This window comes from Pteropus alecto, unplaced genomic scaffold (genome assembly GCF_000325575.1).
Source record: "Pteropus alecto unplaced genomic scaffold, ASM32557v1 scaffold118, whole genome shotgun sequence".
NCBI classification, from domain to species: domain Eukaryota; kingdom Metazoa; phylum Chordata; class Mammalia; order Chiroptera; family Pteropodidae; genus Pteropus; species Pteropus alecto.
This window is the reverse complement of record NW_006440654.1, coordinates 171526-193117: the sequence shown is the minus strand read 5'-3', so window position 1 is coordinate 193117 and position 21592 is coordinate 171526. Positions and strand designations below refer to the sequence as shown.

Here is a 21592-nt window from a genome sequence, read left to right as displayed (position 1 = left end):
CGGCCCCGCCCCCGCGGCCAGGCGGGACCCACAGCCAGTCCCCAGGCCGCGGAAGCGCAGCGTGTGCGAAATAGCCGAGAGCTCTGAGCTCAAGCTGAGCCAGGTGGCCCCAGGACAGGTGCCGGCAGAGAGGCCCAGCCCTGTGGGCAGCAGGGACATCCTCACAGAGAGGCAGAAAGAGGCCCGCAGGCTCATGGTGTTTCTGCAGAGGCCGGGGAACTGGGGGGCGGTGGAGGGACCCTGGAAGCCCAGCTCCCAGGCCCGAGAGCTAGCCTCGGCGGCAGCTCTGCAGCGGCGGCTGGACCTGGGCAGCTGCCTGGATGTGCTGGCCTTCGCCCAGCAGCACGGGGAGCCCAGGCTGGCCCAGGAGACCTACGCCGTGATGAGCGACAATCTGCTGCACGTGCTGGGGGACTCCAGCCTGTACCGGCAGCTGAGCGGGGCTGACAGGGAGCGAATCCTGAGCCTTCGGACTGGCCGCGGCCAGGCCGTGCTGGGGGTCCTCGTGCTGCCCAGCCTCTACCCGATGAGCCGCTCAGGGCTCCCCAGGGGCCCTCGTGGCGACGAGGCTCCTGCCCACGGGCCCGCGCCCCTACTTCCTCCATCGCACCTGCACGTGTTCAGCCCCCGGGAGAACAGGTGGCGGCCCCTGACACAGGTGCCGCAGGAAGCGGCGCTGCGGGGCTGCGGCCTCTGCACCATGCACAACTACCTGTTCCTGGCGGGCGGCGTCCGAGGCTCGGGCGCCCAGGCCGTCTGCACCAACGAGGTCTTCTGCTACAACCCGCTGACCGGCGTCTGGAGCCAGGTGCGGCCCATGCTGCAGGCCCGTGCGCAGCTCAAACTGGTGGCCCTGGACGGGCTGCTCTACGCCATCGGGGGCGAGTGCCTGTACAGCATGGAGAGCTACGACCCCCGCACGGACTCCTGGACCTCACGCGCGCCCCTCCCTGCGGGCACCTTCCCTGTGGCGCATGAGGCTGTGGCCTGCCGTGGGGACATCTACGTCACCGGGGGCCACCTCTTCTACCGCCTGCTCAGGTACAGCCCCGCGAAGAACGCGTGGGATGAGTGCCCCTACAGTGCCAGCCATCGGCGTTCCAGCGACATGGTGGCCTTGGGGGGCTTCCTGTACCGCTTCGACCTGCTGCGCGGCGTGGGCGCCGCGGTGATGCGCTACAACACGGTGACCGGCTCCTGGAGCCGAGCCGCCGCCCTGCCCCTGCCCGACGCCGTGCCGCTGCGCTGCACCGTGCTGGGCAACACCATCTACTGCCTCAACCACCAGGTCACGGCCACCTTCACAGTCTCTGAGGGGACTGCCCAGTTCCAGGCCGAGGAGCTGCAGCCGTTCCCCCTGGGGAAAAAGGGGGTCCTCTGTCCGTTCATCTTGACCCTGCCCCCCGCGGACCCGCTGCAGACTGCCCTCTGAGCCGCTGCTGGGCACCAGGACTGCAGCTGCTGCTCTGCGGGAACACCGGGGCAGGCAGCACAGGGAGGTGGCTGCCGCTGGTTGCTGACGACTCTCCTCTGTTACAATGAGCCCTGTGCTCTTCTCCTCCACCCTATAGCGCCGGGGCTCCCGGCCCCCCGGAAGCAGTCGCTGGGCGTTTCTACCACACCCAGGTCCTCCTGCCTTTACCACTGAGTCCTGCCCACCGCCTGGGCCGCTCACGGACACTTCCTCCAGGCAGAGCGCCCCTTCTGTGGGCTCCCGCGACCAGCACCCACCACACTGCCTGGAAATGACCTGCTGTAGGACACTGGTGCCCTTTGAGCTAGCCACGGACGCTGTCCCCAAGGACCAGGACTTGGCCTGCTGAGGAAGAACATGGCTGGAAACACAATCGTCCTTCCTGATGGCTCCAAGCTGGACAAGGGGCCCATGAAGGGGGAAAAGGGAGCAAAGAAGTCCCCAGGAAAATGTCCCTCCCTCTGGGACTCTGCCTGTCCTGAGGCCTTGGGGAGCCTGGCTCGGCTCTCCCCAGAAACAACTCAGCCCACCTTTCTCTGATCGGTCCTCAAGGGCCTGGAACCCCTGCGCATGACCCCAGGCCCACTAAGGCTCATGCCCTCTGCAGTCTGCGAGGTCCCTCCCCGCCTCTCAGCGCCTCCGCCCCCCTCCCCACATTCCGCCCCCTTAAGTGAGATCCAGCTGCGCCCCAGCTCTGCCCCTGTGAGCTGTGCGGACTCAGACAAGGCATCTAACTTTGTTTTCTCACCCTTGAAGCAGGATTAATGGACATGTCATTCAGGAGAGTCGCAAGAACACAGGTCACATATGTGAGCACCTGGCACAGCCCGGGATACATAACTGAATAAACGATGTCCCCTTTCCCCGCTTTGGAGCCCTCCATAAGGAGGTAAATAAATCTGAGTGCTGCTTCCTGTCCCACCCTCTGACCTGGCTTGTCCACAACTCTCTGGCCTTTTTTGCTTTTTATTCAATGCTTGACACTAAATACACAATTCACCGACAGCATCTTATACTCTCCATGTTTTGTTCACAAGGCTTGATTTGTTATGCAGCTGGGTGGGACAGAAAGGGGTCCTCAGGTTGTGCTGAAAATGCTGAAAATAAATTTATTGAAAAATAAGGAGTCCACGCAGCCATATACTTGGGTGGCCAGTTCTGTGCCAAGCAGAGAATCCCGCCCCCCCACCAGCGGCTTCTGTCCCACCGACAGCACCCTGTGGCTGCGAGGTGCGGGCAGGGGCCTACTGCTTGCGCGCGGTCTCCCTGAGCAGCTCTTGCCAGTTCTTCTCCATCTCCTCCTTGCAGTTGAGGAAGGCGTCCTCCAGCCGGCGCATGGCCTCCGCCAGCGTGGGGTTGGTGCGCATCACCACCATGTCGTAGGCCATCCACGTGGCCTGCACTGCAACAGCCAGACAGGCCCTGGTCAGGCCACAAGGTGGGTCATGGCTCTGGGGCACCCCACAACCAGACCCCACTGAGTCACCCGATTACTCTAAGGACAAGAAGCAGGTCGGCTACTTGCTGCAGGCTCATGAAACGCCCCTGTTAAAACTCCTCCCTACGTGGAGCAGTAATGAAACTTCCCTGATTTTACACAAGCCTTAACCCTGTGCACATCAGCGCATGGCATTAAAAGGCTGGTGGCCAGTCTGACGCGAACCGTTAGGAAAAGTCCCAAAACACAAGTCCTTCCCTCTCCACAGTTCACAGCCAGTGCTTGCACAGTGACCCCTATGGAGTCAAAATACCACTCAAGCTCACACGCTAGGTAGAGGTGACCACTCCCACTCCAGCCAGGCCCTGAGCCTCAGGTCGCCTCGTGCTCAGTGGCCTGGGCACCAGCCCAGGGGCTCCTCCTCTGGGAATGTCTGCTGCAGCCCATGTTAGGTGTCCTCACCACCGCACCGACCAACTTCCACGGCCTGTCCCAGTGTCCCCGGGGCCTACACATGAGCATGTGCTGTGTGTACAAATTCAATAGAAGGGGAGAGAAACCACCTCTACACCCTTCTCCCCACAGAATCCGCCCCACCGCTGTGTTCTTACCCTCTAGACCCACAAAACACAAGGGTCCTACTCTTCTGCATGACAGCCACACAGTAAATACATGCCCTTCAAATCCCTCTTTGCTGGGCACTTTGGGAAACCACGTCCTCAAAGAAATTAATCAAAGAGGAGCTATGCAGAATGATTAATGGTAAATGCACATGTATATCTACACACATCCGAGGGTGGCAGAATGGCAAACTTGAAGTTTTACTAAAAGAAACAGCTATCTGGGTGGGGAAACTGTTAGAAAAAGTATGCACAGTTCCTCAGCAGACAGAGGGCATGCGACACAGCGAGTGCAGGAATTCCTAAAGCTTTGGAAGCATGGCAGTCACTTGGGGCACCTGTAAAAATGTAGGCCACAGGCCCCGCCTATAACACAGAGGTTCCTGCCTAGCCGGTTGGGAATGGTACATCTTAATAAGCATGTGGATACTCCTGCGGGGGACCTACCGACCACCGTTTCAGACCAGCTAGACAGCAGGTGGACCCAGGGCGCAGAGCAGAGTTTGTTCTGGCCCTCCGCTTGCTAGCAGTGGACAAGTGACTTAAACTTGCTAGCCTCAAACTTGCTAGGCAATATCCCAATCTCATGACTCACCATGAAGATTAAATGAACGATATGTGTGAACTGCCTAGCACATGTGAGGTGCTCAAGAAAGGAGAAACTATTATTATTCTGCGTTTCCGGAGACCAGAGCAGGAAAGGAAGTACACGCAGTTAGTTATAAGACCCAGTGATGACAAAGTGAAAACAAGCCCATTGTTTAAGACGCTTTTATCCTAAGGGAAAATTGTCCCTAGGTATATTTTAGGAGAAGTGCGATATAGTTGAAAATGCCCCTGATGACACTCCTACCTTAAATACAAGATGATTCTTCTATGTCTGTGGCTGTCATCACGGGTTAAAGAGATTCCTGTGCTCCGCAGCCCCCCACGTACCATTCTCTGTCACAACCTGCACTGCTTATTTCCCTCACAGCACCTTTCACACTCGGTCTTGTGTGTTTATCTACCTCCAACCACTGCAGCTACTATACATACTTCACGACAAGAGGGCAAAGGGGTGAAGATGAGCCTGGAGGTTACAGCTCCCAGGCCAATGTCCATCACTGGCAAAACAGACGAAGCAACACTTACGATGGAAATGGTGAAGCTCCACCTCCCCAGACCGCAGGCCCCAGGTGGTCTCACAGGTGAGTTCCACCATGATTTGAAGGAACAGTTAATACTGATCGAATATGAGAGATTCTAGAAATTAGGAAAAGAGGGAAGACTTGATAGTCTCACTATATGGGCTAGTGTAGCCTTTTAAGAAAAGCATTTTATAGAAGTATTCCATTTACACTGAAAAGCAAAAATAAAAACATAATTTTCCCTAAGCTGGCTTATTCTAAAACCAAAGACAATCTGAAAAAAATTATAGGTCTATCTCACATGAATATAGATGTAAAATCCTAAATATAACATGAGCTAAACAAATCTAACAGTGTGTTAAGATAATATGATTAAGCAGAATATAAAAGAAATTCAAGGATGGTTGAATATCAGAAAATCAGTGTAATGAACCACATTAATAAAAAGAAAGAAATCACAGGAATATTCCACTTAATGCAAAAAAAAAAAAAGGCAGTTAATAAAGTTTAATGCCTCTTTGTGATTTTAAAAATCAAAACTCTAACAAATTAGGAATAGGAGACATCTTTAACTTAATAAAGGTGATACACCAAAAACATACATAACAGAGAAACTGTGGATACATTCTCTATAAGACCAGTATCAAACAAGGATGCCTCTGATAATGCTACTGATATTGGAGATGCTGGTAAATGAAATAAAATAATTAAAAAGAAATTAGAGGTGTAAGGATTGGAAGGTAAGAGATAAAACTATCAGTGTTTGTAAATTACAAAATACATGTGAAAGAATAAAGGTCAATAGCTAAGTCAATTTTAAAAAATAAAAATTAAAAGGGGGGAATATGCCCTATTAGATATCAAGACAACTCATAAATCTTTATTTTAAAAAATAGTATGGTACAGACAAATAGACCAATGGAAGAAAATAGTAAGCTCAGAGATAGACCTAACTACGTATGGGAATTTAGTACATGATGAAAGGAACACCAAAAATCAATGAAAAACAGACAGTGTACTCCAGATGGATTAAAGACATAAATATGCAAGATAAAATAACATTTGTAGATAAAAAATTAGCAGATCTAGGTGTTGCTTGAAAACCATAAACCATGACAAAATATTGGTGAATTTATTTTTATCAAAAAAGTTTTTTTTTTCATAAATAAGGACAACATGGGCAAAATGTTCACACAAACGGTGGAATAGAAGAAACTTACAATGCCTAAAACTGATAATATCAAGAATAAATAAGAAATCACTTCAAATCAATAAGAATAAGAGGAGATCCAATAATAATAATAATAATTTTAAAAACCTCAAAAATAACAAATGTTGGCATGGATATGGAGAAACTGGAAGTTTGCACATTGCTGGTGGGATTATGAAATGGTATACCACTGTGTAAAACAGTGTGACATTCCTCAGAAAGCTAAATAGAATGACCATATGACCTAGCGATTCCACTCCCAGGTAACATCCTAAACAGCTGAGAACAAGTACTCAAATGCTTGTACACACATGTTCACAGCAGCACTATTCACAACAGCCAAAAGATGGACGTAACCCAAATATCCAGCGATGGGTGATTAAATAGATAAAATATGATATATTCATACAATGGAATATCATTCAGCCATATAAAGGAATAAAGTACTAATTTATGCTACTGTATGAATGAACCTTGCAAATACTATGCTAAGTGAAAGAAGCCAGAAAGAAAATGTCATATAGTATATGACTGATTTATATGAAATATCGAATAGGTAAATCCATAGAGACTGAAAACATGTCGTTGGCTGCACAATATGTGTTAAATGCCACTAAATGTATACTTTAAAATAGTTAATTTTATGTTATGTGAATTTCACCTTTAAAAAACTTATTTAAATTTTAATGTTTAGACACTATAATCATCTTCACTTTTCAGAAGTAGAAACAGAGGGACAGAGCGATTAAATAGTTTGCTGGGTCGCACAGCTAATAAGTGGCACAGGCTGGATTTGGCCCAGGTAACCAATACTAGAGTCCATGTTTTTAACTGTGGTTCACTACTCTTATGTGCCATCAGAGGGAACGCAAAAGACTAACAAGCATACGAAGAGAGTCTGGAACTCATCAGGAGAATAAAAATTAAAGCAACCAGATATCACTTTATGACTATTACAATGGCAAAATTAGAAAGCTGGATCTCAAGTGTTTGTGAACTTGTGGGATCTGAGAACCCCCAGGCACCGCTGCTGGGAGTACAGTCTGATTCTGTACAGCCATTCCGGGAAGTAATCTGGTGGTACCCCTAAAAGTATCACACAGGTCCATGAGCACAAATGCACGAAGATGTTCACTGCAGCACTGTCTTTGGTGACAGAGTTGTAGGAAATCTAGGTGTCCATCACTGGGAAGAATGGCAAAGCAGAGAGTAGTGGCTTACCGTGGGAGACCACAGTTCAGTTAAAGGTAATAGGCAAGATGGATCCATGGATGCTCAAATAGGCCTCATAATATAGTCTTGAGTTTAAAAAGGTACAAGTCAGAGATACAACACAATATAGTTACATAACTTAAAAATACATGCATAAAAAACAAAAGTACGCACTTTGCAAAAACACATAAAAAAGAGATATATGAAGAAAGGAATGAAAATAGAAGAACATAAATAAATAAAACCAGTGAGGATTGTTATGCAAACCAATGATGGTAATATGCTGTGAGGTGAGAAGCATGATGTCAACCTCTCTGACAGAGAATCACAAAGAGAAACAAACTAACAAACAAAACCAAAATAATTAGGAGACAACAAATGAGGATGTACTATGGCAGAAAACAAAGTCTATCCCATTACTGATCACAAACTGAAAACGTACTACACTCTAATCACTGTGTCAGGCAAGTGGGTACCAAGGGAAACAAGCACATTTCCATACCTATTTCCTGTACCAGTGCAATAGAGATGCCAAGAAGCTTAAAACACAAGCTTTCTCAAAATGCATAAAAGCCAGAGAGCTAAGACGCCCATTCACTCTCTGTCTCTCTCTCTCTCACACACACACACACACACACACACACACACACACACACACACACATCTATTACGCGCCTAGTATGCGTTAACACCTATTTAGACTCTGGGGATAAAGCAGTGAAAAAAAAGTCAGAAAGTCTTGCCCTCATGACCATGACATAATAAATCACAAGAAGTAACTTACATAGTATGTTAGAAGGTAATAAGTGCTAAGGAGAAAAATAAAGCAGTGAAGGATGGTTGAGAAAGCTAATAAAAAAGGATTTGCAATTTCAAGGAAGGTCCTCAGGAAAAACTTCATTGAGAAGGTGACACTGAAATTATCTTTTGATGAATAGAAGTTCTTAACAAAATTGTGTGTGTGTGTGTGTGTGTGTGTGTGTGTGTGTGTTGCTGTTGCTGTTGCTGTTGTAAATGGTGCCTTTGAACAATGTATTCTAATTCTTTGTTGCTGGTAATAAATTAACTTTTCTATTGATCATATATATCCAGCCACCGTGCTAAGCTTTATTATTTCCAATAATATTTGTTAAGCATGTTCTACATAAACGTGGTAGCCAGCCTCCAAACTGGCCCCAGCGGCCCCTGCCTTCTGGTAGCCACGCCCTTGTGCTTTCCTCTCTCACACTGTGCAGTCGGTCTGTGTGACCAGTGGAATACAGCAGAAGTGAAGAAGGTATGGCGCTTCCGAGATTGTTGCAAAAGACCACCTTCTTTCTTGGGCTCTTTCTCCATTGCATATTTTATTTCTTGGATTGCTTTCTCTGGGGGGAAGCTATGTCATGACCAGCCCCCTATGTAGAGGCCACATAGAAAGCCCACTGCTAATAGCTAAGTGAACTTGGAAAAAGATTCTCCAGCCTCCAATCAAGTACCCAGAGACTAAAGCTACGGCCAATTGCTTGACTGTAAACTCATGAAAACTGTGTCCAGAATCACCCAGCTAAGCCACTCCCAGATTCCTGACCCGTAGAAACTATATGATCATAAATGTTTTTGTTTTAAGCTGCTAAGTTTGGGTTAATTTGTTATGTACCAAATAGATAACTAATACAGATTTCTGTGCTGAGAGTATGGTGCTGCTGTAGCAAAAAAGCCTAAAACGTAGGAGTGGCTTTGAAAATGGCCAGTGGATGAAAGCTGGAAAAGCTGTAAGGATTTTGAGGAGAGCGTCAGTGACAATTTAAAGTGCCTGAATACACTGCTCACAGGATTTTGGCCTTTGAGGAAGTGCCAATAAGGATTTAAAGTGAGGAAAATCCTATTAGAAGCTGCAGGCAAGGGGACCCTTGTTACGTACTGGCAGAAAGTTTAGTCTCACTGTCACAGGAAGTAATACGGAAGTTAAAAAGGTACCTAATGAACTATTTATTAGGATTTACCTACACATTTAACATTTTATTTGTTTTCCATTGACTTGTGCGTTTCAGATCTTCCATCTTGGATGATATTCTTTTTACTTGAAGTTCAACTTTTAGTACCTCCTTTAGAGCAGGGCTCTTTGTAAGAAATAGTTAGATTTTTTTTTCATTTACAAATGTCTTTATTTTGCCCGCATTATTGAAAGGTAATTTTGCTGGACACATAATTCTGGGTCAGTAGTGTTTTTATGACATTTAGATATTTTTCCACTAACTCTTGGTTCCCGTGATTGTTGCTGAAAATTCATTCAAATTATCATTCCTTTGTATGCTCTCTCTCTCTCTGGCTCCCTGCAGTTTGTCTTTGGTGTTCTGAAGTTTCATTATTATGTGTTTAGGTATAGATATCATTTTATTTTGTTTCTTAGATTTGTAATTCAACTTTTCATCAGTTCTGGAAAATTCACAGACATTATACTATTAGATACTGCCATTGTTCCATAGTCTCTTTTTTCCCTGAGATTCCAATTAGATACATGTTAGACCTTCTTGACCTATATTACAAGTCTCTTAATCTCTTCATATGTTCAATTTCTGATAAAGAAATCTCTTTCTGATGCATTATTCTCTAATTGATTAATTATATTTTCAACTGTTGTCAATTTTATCTTTTATCTCACAATTATACTTTTCCCTTTCAGAAGCTCCATTTGTTTTTTCAAATCTGTTCATTCCTGAGTTTCTTTTATGTTCATCTTTGTAACTGCATTCATTACTTAGCTATTTACACTCTGTATTGGACATAATCTACTATCCTTTGAGATCTTAAGATGTCGATTTTTATTTCTGCAAACATTCACTCACAGTGGCTTATCATCTCATGTATTTCGTAATATTTATTTGTGAGGTCAGCACTGAGCTTCCAATCTCCTCCACATTGCTACATAATCTTTCTAAAACACATATCTCTTCATGTCATCCCCTGCTTAACTTTTTTCAATTATTTCCCTGTTGACTACAGAATGACTTCGTGGTGTGGTGCCCAATTTCTTTGATTGATTTAGATTTATTCTCTACCATTTCTGCTTATTACACAGTATTTGAACCCTAAGTCCAACCAGTTTTCTTACATCTTTGTTCCTTGGCACAAATTGTTCTTCCTTTCGGAAAGTCTTCCCTATCACCTGTCTGTCTGGAAAGCTCCTAACAATATTTCAGAAAAATGCTCCATGGTTCCTTGAAATCCATCTGAAATCTCATTGAAATTTTAATATTTTTTTATTATAGCAATTAACACAGTGTATTGAATTTTTGTGTTTGCACATTTATTTCCCCATTAGCTTATAAGCAACTTGAGTGCTGGGCTTGGCAGGTGGTCATTCAAAGAGTAGTCATTGAATGAATGAATGAATGAATGAATGGAAATTTAACACCGCCCACCCCAAGTCTAGATGTTTCTTTGAATTCTGGGATTATATTTTTCCAGGTTTATTAAAGTATAATTGACAAATAAAAATTAAAAAATATTTAAGGTGTACAATGTGATGTTTTGGTATATGCATGCACTGCAAAATAATCACCACAATCAAGCTAATTAACATTTCCAGCACCTCACAGTTATCATTTGTGTGTGTGTGGTGAGGACACTTAAGATCACCCTTCTTAGTAAATTTCCAGAATACAATGCAGTATTAACTATACTCACCATTCAGTACACATTTAATCTCCAGAACTCATTCATCTTGCATAACTGAAATTTCACATTCTTTGACCAGCATCTTCCTATTTCCCCCACTCCCCAGCTCCAGCAAATACCCATTTACTTTCTGCTTCTATAAGTTTGATGTTTTTTAGATTCCACATATAAGTGATATCATAGATATTTGTCTTTCTGTGCTTGGCTTATTTCACTTAACGAAGTGTCCTCCAGATTCATCCATGTTGTCACAAATGGCAGGATTTCATTCTTTTTTAAGGATGAATAATACTCCATTGTATAATTATAACACATGTTCTTCATCCACTTATCCATCAATGGACACTTAGGTTGTTTCCATATCTTGGCTATAGTGAATAATGCTTCAGTGAACATGGGAGTGCAGATACCTCTTTGATATCTGCATCTCCTGGATATATACCAAGAAGTCGAATTGCAGATCATATGGTAGTTCTATTTTTAATTTTTTTGAAGAACCTTCATACTATTTTCCATAATGGCTGTACTAATTTACACTGAGCTCTGTAGCTCTGTGATTATATTTTCGACAGTATATAGAATATCACCACCTCTGTAAAACTGGTACTTCCAACTCAGAATGTCCATAACTGAACTCGCTTTTTTCCCACCTCCTTCCAAAACCTGCTCCTCTTTCTGTATTACCAAACTCTCACGTCTTCCCTTTTCCACTTCCTTCTTTCGTTCATGTTCATATTTTAGTCTCAGCTGAGAAGTCATTTACTCTAGGAGGCCTTCCTTGGCTCCTTATATTAAATCAGGCTCCCTTTTTGGCTATCATATAGCATAACATAGATTATTCAGTCTTAACACTCATCAAAATCTATTGTAATTACTCATTTATTTTCCTCCTTACATGACAGTCAGCTTCAGGAATAGGGACCCCACAAAAGTACTGCTGAAGGACTATACATTGGAGAAAGGGAAATAATCAGACCTTTTTGGGATTGCTGAACACTGGCTCTGAACTGACACTACTTCCTGGAGACCCAAAATATCATTTCCAATAAGTGTAGTGATCTACTGGTCATAATAGGAGCTTATGGAGGTCAGGTTATCAATGCATTGAGTTTTAGCTCAGGTCTGTCTCACAGTGGGCCCGGTGGGTCTCTGAGTCCACTTTGTAGTAATTTCCCCATTTCCAGCATGCGTAATTGATATAGATATACTCTATTACTCTATATACTCTAGAATATACTCTATATACTCTAGCAATTGGGAGAATACCTACATTTGTTCCGTGATCCATGGAGTAAGGGCCATTATGGTGGGAAAGGCCAAGTGGAAACCACTAGAACTGGCTCTACCTATGAAAGAAAGTGGGACACCAAGCGCAACACTGAACTCCTGGGAGGACTGCAGAGATCAGTACTGCCACTGAGGACTTGAAAGATGCAGGGGATAATTCCCACCACATTCCAATTCAACTTGCCATCTGGGCTGTGCAGAAGACAGATCCTGGAGAACGACCGTGGATTATCATAAACGCAGTCAGGTGGTGACCCCAACTGTAGCTCTTGTTCCAGATGTGTTTCTTTAAAATTATTTTATTTTTTTTACAGTTGATATTCAATATTATATTAGTTTCAGGTGGACACCGTGGTGGTTAGACATTTATATAACTTATAAAACGATCCCCCCAAGGCTAGTAGCCACCTGACAGCACACATAGTTATTGTAATGTTATTGACTACATTCCCTATGCTGTACTGTACATCCGTGACACTTTGTAACTGCCAGTTTGTACTCCTTAATCCCCTCATTTTTTTCACCCATCCCCCCAACCTCCTTGGTCTTCCCGCCTTCAGTCTTCCCTCTCCAAACCATCCCTCACACCGTTACCAGAGGTATCTTTCTAAAACACATGCATCTTCCTTGAAATCCCACAGGGCTCCCTCTCACCTACACAAGAAAAGTAAAACTCCTTAGCCTGGCATTGGAGACCCTTCTCGTCTTTTAGCCTCTTCTTTCTGTGGCCTGCCACCTTGTGAATCCCATGCACTAACCTGGCTTCTTGAATTTGCCAGGCTTTCCCTCATGCTCACATGGCCTCGACTTCCTCTTCTGTGGGATTGCCCTGCCTCCGACCCCCAGGACCCCTACCTCATCTGTCTGGTCTCTATTCCATCCTAATACTCGGTCAGCTGCTCCTCCATCTCTGGTTCCTTCCTAGTACTCGGTGTACACTGTCATTGCCATTTGCCAGATTACCATTTTAATATAACATTAAAATGTGTTTTAACTTTAATTCATATATTTAAGTTATAAAGTCATCTCTGTCTGTTTCAGCTTCCACCTACTTATTTAATGAAGGAGCATTTCTATTCAACTTTATACTCCTAGAATAGCACGTAGTAGGTGCTTAGTAAATGCCGTTAAATAAGAGAATATTTAACTAGACTGATGGAATTATACAGCTTATAGTAGAAAATGAATTATAGAATTTTTTTAAAAGGTAGTTAAAAATAGGTATATATACATATAAAACTTTCAAGTATGCAGGCCAAAATATTGCAAACATTTCTAAATATAAATTTTCTAAAGCCTGTTGTAATAAATGGTGATTATTTGCAAACGAATAATGTCTTTAAAAATAGTCTGTTTTCATTTGAGTAGAGTATGTGTGCTTTCTCAAGTTTGTTTTACATTATGATTTTTTCTAGCAAAACTTAGGCTTACCTATTATAAGAATTGTACATATTCTGAATTAATAAAGAACATATTAAAGAAATTATAATGGTATCACTACCATTACTGGTTACCACTTAGTGGAAACATGTAAAACAAAATAAAAGACTAAGATTCTTTTCCAAAAATGGAGAAATTTGTTCAACTCTATCTCTGCTTTATTCCACTGAGCTGTACCTCCCATTTCAGAACCTAGCCAGTCTCAGCACTATTACTCTGAACTCTTTTTCACTTAAATGACTCAGAGAGAGAATGTTCCAGTTCTGTTCACAGGTGTTAGGTTAACATCATTTGTCACTTGCTGAGTACTTGAGCTTGGGTCTGGTACTGTGCCCAGTTACAAAAGACACAGTCACTATTTTTGCTCTCAGGAAGGTAATAGTCCAGTTGTAGAAATAAGATACAAACACACATAAAGTAATCAGAAAACAATTCAAGGCTATATTCAGTGGTAAGTGTCACCGAATATTGACACTCACAATAGTTACATGGTATAGAAGTTGAGGAGTGGTCAGGGAAGGCTTTGTGAAGAAGGCACTTGATTTGTGCTCAGAAGTATAGGGAGAATGTGAGCTATTGGAAAGAAGGGGGAAGGCACCTTGCCTGGGAAAACAGCCTACCTGAGATTTTCTCCATCTCTTCCAATAGCTTTTCCAAGTCTTTATTCAGGTCCGACAGCATTTTCAGTATGTTGTCATAGTTTCTTTCCCCAGGGTCGGAATCAGCCATCTAGGCAGTGCACAGAAAGAAGATGCAGTGAGACAGACCGATGTTTCGATTCCGGCTCCTCTGCTCACACCTGAGTAGCCAGCCGAAGCCAGAAACCTGAGGTCCTCTCTGATTCCCCCTTTGCTTATCTTCCCTGGAACGCACTAATTTTATTCGTTCGTGGAATAAATATTTAGTCACTTATGGGTCAGGCAGTGCTTGGGAGCCACCAGTGAACTGAATCCTGCTCTTGTGGAGTTCACAGCCCCGCCCAGCAATGCAAAGTGTCTCCTATCAGTCTCTTCCTCCCTCTCTCCAAGGTCGCTGCTTTAACTGAGGTCTACTCCGTTCTCCACCACTGGTTACAGACTTGCTGAGCATCTACTGTGTGCCAGACACCACGACCACGGCTCTGGGGATACTGCAGTGCACCTTTGGACCCCGGCAGACCAAACCACACTCTCATGGAACTCTCATTCCAAGGGGAGAGACAGACAATAAATAAGTTAACAGATTCTTAAAGACGCCTTCGGTTTGTGGTCACTGCTAGGAAGAAAATAAAACAGGGTGGTATAGGAAAGAGAATCTTTAGCTTGTAAAGTCACAGAAGGCCTTTCTAATGAAGTGACATTGGAACTGATACTTGAATAACGCAAAGGAGTTGGAAGCTAAGAGCTAGGGGGAGAGTTCCAGATGGAAGGGATGGCTGAAAAAAGGCAGGCGTGGCCTCGGTGTGTTTCGGGAATGGAAAGGAACCTTAGGACGAGGTTGGGAAGAGTGCTCTGAGGTGAGATCAGCTAGGTGGGCAAGAACTTTGGTTTTATTTTAAGTGTGAGGAAAAGCCAGTGGAGGCTAAGAGCAGGGGATCATGGGACTCTGTTTTAAGATCATGACTTCAGCTGCTTTTTGGAGAACAGACTGTTGCAGGGTGAGAGGAGGCAAGGACGGGAAGACCGGTGAGTCAGGACAGCGCTGGAGTGGTCCAGAGGTGACAGTGGCTGGAACGAGGCAGCAGGAAGAAGCGGGCCGTGTTTGGAAGATATGCCGGCCTAATTTGGCAGAGGGTTTGATGTGTATAGATTTGTGGGGGCAAATGATGGGAAGGGAGAAAACAAAATGACTCCTAATTTTCCTGAGAACAACTTGATGGATGGCGGATTTAATCGAAATGGGGAAGACTAGGAGAGGAGCAGATTAGCAGGGAAAGCAAGCACCCTATTTTGAACATGTTGATTTGAGATGCCCATTAGGCCTCCAAGTAAAGGTTCAAATGGGCAGATAAACATATGGGCCTGGAGTTCAAGAGAAAGGTCGGAGCTGAGAATATAAAATTTGGAACCAATGGTGCAGGCTCTCTTCACCTTTCCCTTAGAGTGTTGTCCGAGACTCCTAACTGGTCTTCCTGCTTGTAGCTTCATCTGTCCAATCCATTTCCCAGCTCACCTCCAGAGTAACCTTTCCTAATGTGCAAATTTGACCATGTCACTATGTTTGAAAGCCTTCAGTAGCATCCTATTTCTTTCGGATAGATATGACATCCTTCATAATCTAGCTCCTGATTGCTCCATTTTCATCCAGTTCCGAGTTGTGACCAAATGGCTGAGGAAAGCTTTGAGAGGTCCTGAATTTAACGGTACACGATTTAAAACCTACGAAAGTCGTATTTCCAAGGAATGTCATGAAAAAAGATCCATGAAAATAATACAAAACTATAAAGGTAAAAAATATCTACAGTTTTTTTTTTTTTTTTTTTACAAAAGAGTTAAAGTATTGCAAAATGGAATAAAATAATTCTATCATGTGGGTGGTTACAAAAATCTATGTGAAGACAAAGAACTAGGTAATGACACAATTCACATCTAAGTTGTGTGGGCTACTTGTTCAATTCATTAAGCTATAAAGTTCCAACTATATTCTTTTAGCCACACATTCAACACATAGTTTTGAGCACTATTTTGAATTCTGAAGATACAACAGTGAATAAAACAGATTAAAACCCTTGGTCTCATGGAAGTAATATTTTAGTGGGCAGAGAAAATAAACAAGATTAACAAGTGAAATAAATATAAGGAGAAGGTAAAGTACTAAGGAAAGAAGGTCAACCAGAAACGAAGGGCAGGAAAGAGAGTGGAGGGTGGTGGCTACGATTTAAATAAGTGTTCGGGGAAAGCCTCCTGCAGTGATTTAGACTAGAGACCTGAAGAATGTGAGAATGAGCCGCACATCTGGGGAGAGCGCAGTCCAGGCAGACAAAACAGGAAGAACGGAGGTCCTGAGCTAGGGACCTGCTGGATGAACTGCAGGAGGAGCAACAGGGCAATGTAGTTAGTACAGAGAGAACAAAGTGGAGAGCAGCAGATGTGGTCGAAACGTGGGGGGTGGAATTGTGGTGGGCTTTACAGATCACTGAAAAGACTTGGGCTTTTTCTTAGAGTAAGATGGGAGCCTGGAGGGTGCTAATCTGATTTACATGTTAATAAATCACTAGGTTGAGAATAGCTTGTATGGACAGGGGCGAGGAAGGGAGCCTAGTTAGGAGGCCATTGGAATAATGCAGGAAAGAGATAATGGCAGCTCGGATCAGCATAGGAGTGATGGAAGTAGTATGAAGGAGGACAGTTCAGGATGATCTCAAGGGCAGAGCCAACGACATTTGCTGATGAGCCAACATGAAATCAGGGATGACACTAAGGTTTTTGACTGGGCAACCAGAAATGGAAGTACCGTTAACTGAGATGGGGGGAGGCTGGAAGATTTTTTTTTGGAAGAAAAAACACAGTTTTGAATACAGTTGAAGAGGTCTGTGAGGCATTCAAGTAAGAATATTGAGTAGACAGCTGGGTAAATAAATTCAGGGAGAGGGTAGACTAGAGATAGAAATTTGGGAGTCATCAGCACATAGATGATAACAGGTGAGATCAAGGCAGAGAATGCAAATGGAGAGGGGGCCCAACATCGAAACTGGGAAGGTGTGAAGGAACCAGCCAAAAGAAACGAAGCGGAGGGGCCAGAGAGGAAGAAGGAAACTCAGGAGAGTCACCTCCTGGAAACCAAGTCCAGATTCCCAGAGAGCCCCTGGAGCCCAGTCAGCGTCCTCTGGTCATTATTAAATCTCAGCAAGCTGAGAAGACAACTCTAAAAAATACAAGAGAAGGGAACTTCAAATTTGTATAAGATAGTACAGGTGCTTCCTCAATGTTACAATGCAGGGGAGGTAGGGAATGTTTAAGAGCATAAATAACTGGAATTACTGTGAATATTTGGTATTTCATGCATTTCCACATCGAAGAGAATTTGGTCTATTAGAGTAACAGGTCAGATTTGTCATTCTCATTTAAAAGATGACATTGATTATGGTTGTGATTTTAAGTCAAAATCTTAGTTCATAAAGAGTTTAGAGACATTTAAGAGAACTCATATTTATAAGTTTGACTTATGATATTTATAAGAATTATTTAAGAAGGTGGGAAGGTTTGTTAAGACAATTGAAGTACCTAAAGAAATGGATATATTAAGTTTATAATTAAATGAGTTTAAGTTTGTAAATAATAAAAACATTAAGTTCCTATGAAAATTGCCAGACCTAGAATAAGGTTTAGAATAAAATAATCTTATTTAGAATAATCTCATACAGAATAATCTAACAATCTTATTTAGAATAAGATTTATAGACCAAACTTAAATGCTCAAGAGAGACTAAATTTTTATATTAGGACCTTTAATAAAATATTAATTTTTCAATTGAAAGTAGACATTCAAATAGTTTTTTCTCTGCCTAAATAATGACTCAAAGTCACTAAAATGCATATCCATCAGTATCCATGTCCTCATATACACCCTAAACTTCAGTCATATCAAATATTTAATTTAGTAAATTTGGGCGCCTACTATAAGCCAAGCAGTACAGCAGAAACTGGGGATTAAAAAATAAATAAGTACCCATCCCTGCCATCATGGAAATCAGTCTGGTAAAAAGAAACTTGTTAAGCAAGATTCTTTGACGAGCAATAGCCATTCGTCCATATGTCCTTGCTCAGTTTCAGACCAAAACCTTCTCATGTAAAGTGGCCCTTACATCCACATTCCCGAGAACTCTGAAAATACCACGTTCTCTCCTGCCTCCACACCTTTATAGGTCTCATCGTCCTACTGCCCGAAATGCCTTTCCTTTGCTCTTGTTTTTTAAGACTCAGCTCGAGGCTCATTTCTTTCAGAAGCCTTTCGTTCCATTCCTCACCAGCCAACTTGGAAAGTTGGTCTGCATCTCTTTCACGTTTCCACAACTTCTATGCTGACTTTTAGCCAGATACTGTTTTAAGCATTTAAATCTTTATGAGAACCCTATAAGGTAAGTACTATTATTATTCCAATTTACAGATGAGGAAAACAGGGCTCAAAGAAGTTAACTAAGTTGTCCAGTGTTGGATGGCAAACGCATGCAATTCTGAGAACTGGGTCCTGGCAGTCTGGTGTGCACGGGACTAACGAAATTTATTAAGAAACGTGTACCCTGAAGACCTGGGCTAGAACCCAGATTCTGCCACTTACTGGCTGTGAGACCCTGGAAAGTTATCCACTCTCTTTAAGTCTCAGTTTCCTCCACTGTAAAATGGAAATGGTGGCTCCTTTCCAGGTTATTGTGAAGACAAGCAGGCACCCAAATTTACCAAATTAAATAGTTGGCATGACTATGTGGAACACCAGGCACAGATAGAGCAGTTGCCCAGAAAATATTTTGCCATAACTATGTGAGAAAGAAATATGAATCCAATAATATGGAAGAAAAGCATTTCATGCTTCATATGTGCCAGGAACCGCATAAATTCTCAACAAGCATTGACTGCTTCCATCACAGCAGCGCCGTGAGGGAAGTACCAGGCTCTCCCCCATGACAGACGAGCGGACTGAGGGTTACAGAAGAATCTAATCGAAGTCGCACGGCTAAACAGTGGCAGAGCTGGATTCAAAACCAGTCCTCTCTCATTCTCCAGACGGAGCTCCTCAGCACTGTATTTCCTCGCAGTTGCCCCAGACGACACAGTGACTGTCAGGCCAAACGAGGCAAAGGAGGCGAAAGCACAGGGGCGGCGGGGTGGAGCGGGGCAGGAGCGGGGCAGGGTCTGGGCTCAGCGTGGGGCAGCTTGAGTGTGTGGTATTTATGACGCATCCAGGCAGAGCTAGTCGACAAACAGCTGAAATACAGGAATTGAGGCTTGGAGAGGGGCTAAGCTGAAAATAAAGATTTGTCGGGGTTTAAATTATAGGAAGAGATTAAATCACTCACAGTGAATGTATAAAAGGAGAAAATGAACTAGGAAGAAGTCCTTAAAAACATCAGCACTTAAAGAGAAAAGGAAACGAGGCCATAAACAGTACTGAGAAGCAGTAAGAAATGCAGGAAACGGGGGAGTGTGTACTTGGAAAGAGAGGAGGGACTGGCCAGTTCATTCACTTAGTCAACAAATATTTACTGTCAGGCACTGTTTTAGGTGCTAGGAGTATAACAGCAAACAAAACAGTCAACAATCCCTGCCTTTGTGGAGTTTACATTTTAGAGAGACAGTCAATAAACACCTGAATGTAGGAAATGGCAGGTGGCGATAAACGCTATGGAGACAATAACGCGAGGTAAGGGAGGCCACGGAGTCACGGGCGGGGGCCGCTGCACGTGCGATGCACTGTGAGAAGGTGAATCCTGAGGTAGACTCAAAGGAAACGAGCACGTGCACCCTGTGGACATCTTGGGCAAGAGTTCTGTGCAGAGAGAACAGGGAAAAGCGCCTTGTTAGAGTTCTGTGCAGAGAGAACAGGGAACAAAGGGCCTTGAGGATAAATGCGTTTGGGTGTGGCTGAGGTAGAGGAAAGCCAGCCATGCTGGAGTAGCGTGGAGGAGGGCGGGATGTCAGGACATGAGGCAGGAGGCTGGGGAGGATGCAGTGTATGTAGGACTTTGGCTTTTATTATGAGTGAGATGAGGAGATATCAGAGGCATTGGACAGAGAGGACACGATTCGAATTATGATTTAAAAGGGTCGCTGTGGCTGCACTGCCGTGAGTAGCCTGCATGGAGAGCGTGGAACAGAGAGAAGGCTGCTGCGCAACTCCAGGAAAGGGTGCGGCTTGGACCCGAGTCTTGGGAGCGGAAGTAGTAAGCCGTGACTGGGTTCTGGGTATGTTGTGACTGTAGTGTTTTCTGACAGTATTTGCTGACAGCCAAGTGGGACTATGAATCTGGAGTGTGGCGAGAGTCTGACTGAACATTCATATTTGGGAGCCACAGGAGTGTTGATGATCTTCAAAGCCATGGGACTAGCTGAGATCGCCTGGGAAGTGAGGGTAGATGGGACAGGGGCCTAAGCTCTCCAACGTTTAGAATTTAGAAAGATGAACAGCAACCAGCTAAGGAGACAGTGAAGAGAAAAGATCGATGTCTTGGAAGCCAAGTGAAAAAAGTAAACAAAGAGTGATCGACTGTGCCTCATACCACATAGCATAAGGAATAAACGGTGACCACTGGGGAGGAGGAAGAAAAAAATGGCGCAGACGATAGAGGCTCTGTTCGTTCCTCTGGCGACCAAATCAAAGTTGTGATGGAAACAAGGAGCAGCAGCAAGGACAAATCGCCTAGGATCTCGATGAACAAGCCATACAACTAGGGAGAAGTCCAAGAAAGCGCCCTGCAACGGCAGAAGGTAGGATGGGGCGAGGTCGTGGGGCTGCCCGGTCCCCAGCGTCTGAGTGGGACAGAGGCTGTGGCAGCGGCAGACCACTCTTAAAGGGGCCGCGGCCCCCAGCAGACTTTCGCGGTGACAGATCTGCTCGCTCTGAGCACCAGCGCCAATTCGGCTGCGCGCAGGGGGCACCAGGGACTTACAGGGGGACATTGTCAGAGTGAGGGCCGAGGCGAGACTCGCTCTGTACAGAAGTGCCAGCGGTATCCATTGTTCCCTGTTGAGCCCTCTCCGCTCCCAGCGCAGACACAGTGCCGCCATAGCTCTGATGTCACCAAACTGGATAACAGAGGTCGCTCCGCCCAGAGGATTCCCTGAAACCCCGCCTCCCCCAACTTGCAGCCCCATCCAGGCCACATCCAGGTGTATCCTCAGCGAGTCCGGTGCTCCTTGCTGAGACTCACACTGGAGGCAGCTGGCTTTGGTTTCTGGTGTGGCCTTTTGAGGCAACTATAAGCACAGCATCTGTGGATTGCTTGCTGAATCTTAACAGGTGGCCCCAGATGGGTAGAGGCTTGGGCTAAATCTGGCCTGCAGCTGAACTCCTCTCAGGACTGTGCCATGGGACACCTACTTCACAAATCCACACTAATAAGACCAAGAGACTTAGGAGCTTTGCTTAGTACATAGGAACAGACACAGAAAGGCAGCCGAAATAGTAAGACAAAGAAGCATAAACCATATA

The 21592-nt window shown here is 44.4% G+C and overlaps 2 protein-coding genes across 2 annotated transcripts in view; one reads left to right on the top strand and one right to left on the bottom strand.

The window, feature by feature from the left end:
* KLHDC7B (kelch domain containing 7B) overlaps window positions 1-1432 on the top strand; it is a 4398-nt gene extending 2966 nt beyond the window's left edge. The window contains exon 2 of the mRNA XM_025051037.1: window positions 22-1432. Coding sequence (XP_024906805.1) covers window positions 22-1432 — 1411 coding nt within the window. The remainder of the gene's footprint in view (window positions 1-21) is intronic.
* Window positions 1433-2713: 1281 nt separating this feature from the next.
* Window positions 2714-14224, bottom strand: SYCE3 (synaptonemal complex central element protein 3). The gene is made up of 2 exons (XM_006917839.1): window positions 14089-14224; window positions 2714-2876 (listed from the first exon to the last, which is right to left on the bottom strand). The coding sequence occupies exons 1-2, from the start codon at window positions 14195-14197 to the stop codon at window positions 2719-2721; spliced, it is 267 nt and encodes an 88-aa protein (XP_006917901.1). The 5' UTR covers window positions 14198-14224; the 3' UTR covers window positions 2714-2718.
* Between the last annotated feature and the right edge of the window lie 7368 nt (window positions 14225-21592).

Coding starts and splice junctions, on each gene's coding strand:
- SYCE3 (XM_006917839.1), bottom strand. CDS start 14,197: ATGGCTGATTCCGACCCTGGGGAAAGAAACTATGACAACATACTGAAA. Junction 2,877..14,088: donor AGAGATGGAGAAAATCTCAG/GTAGGCTGTTTT, acceptor TGGCTGTTGCAG/TGCAGGCCACGTGGATGGCC.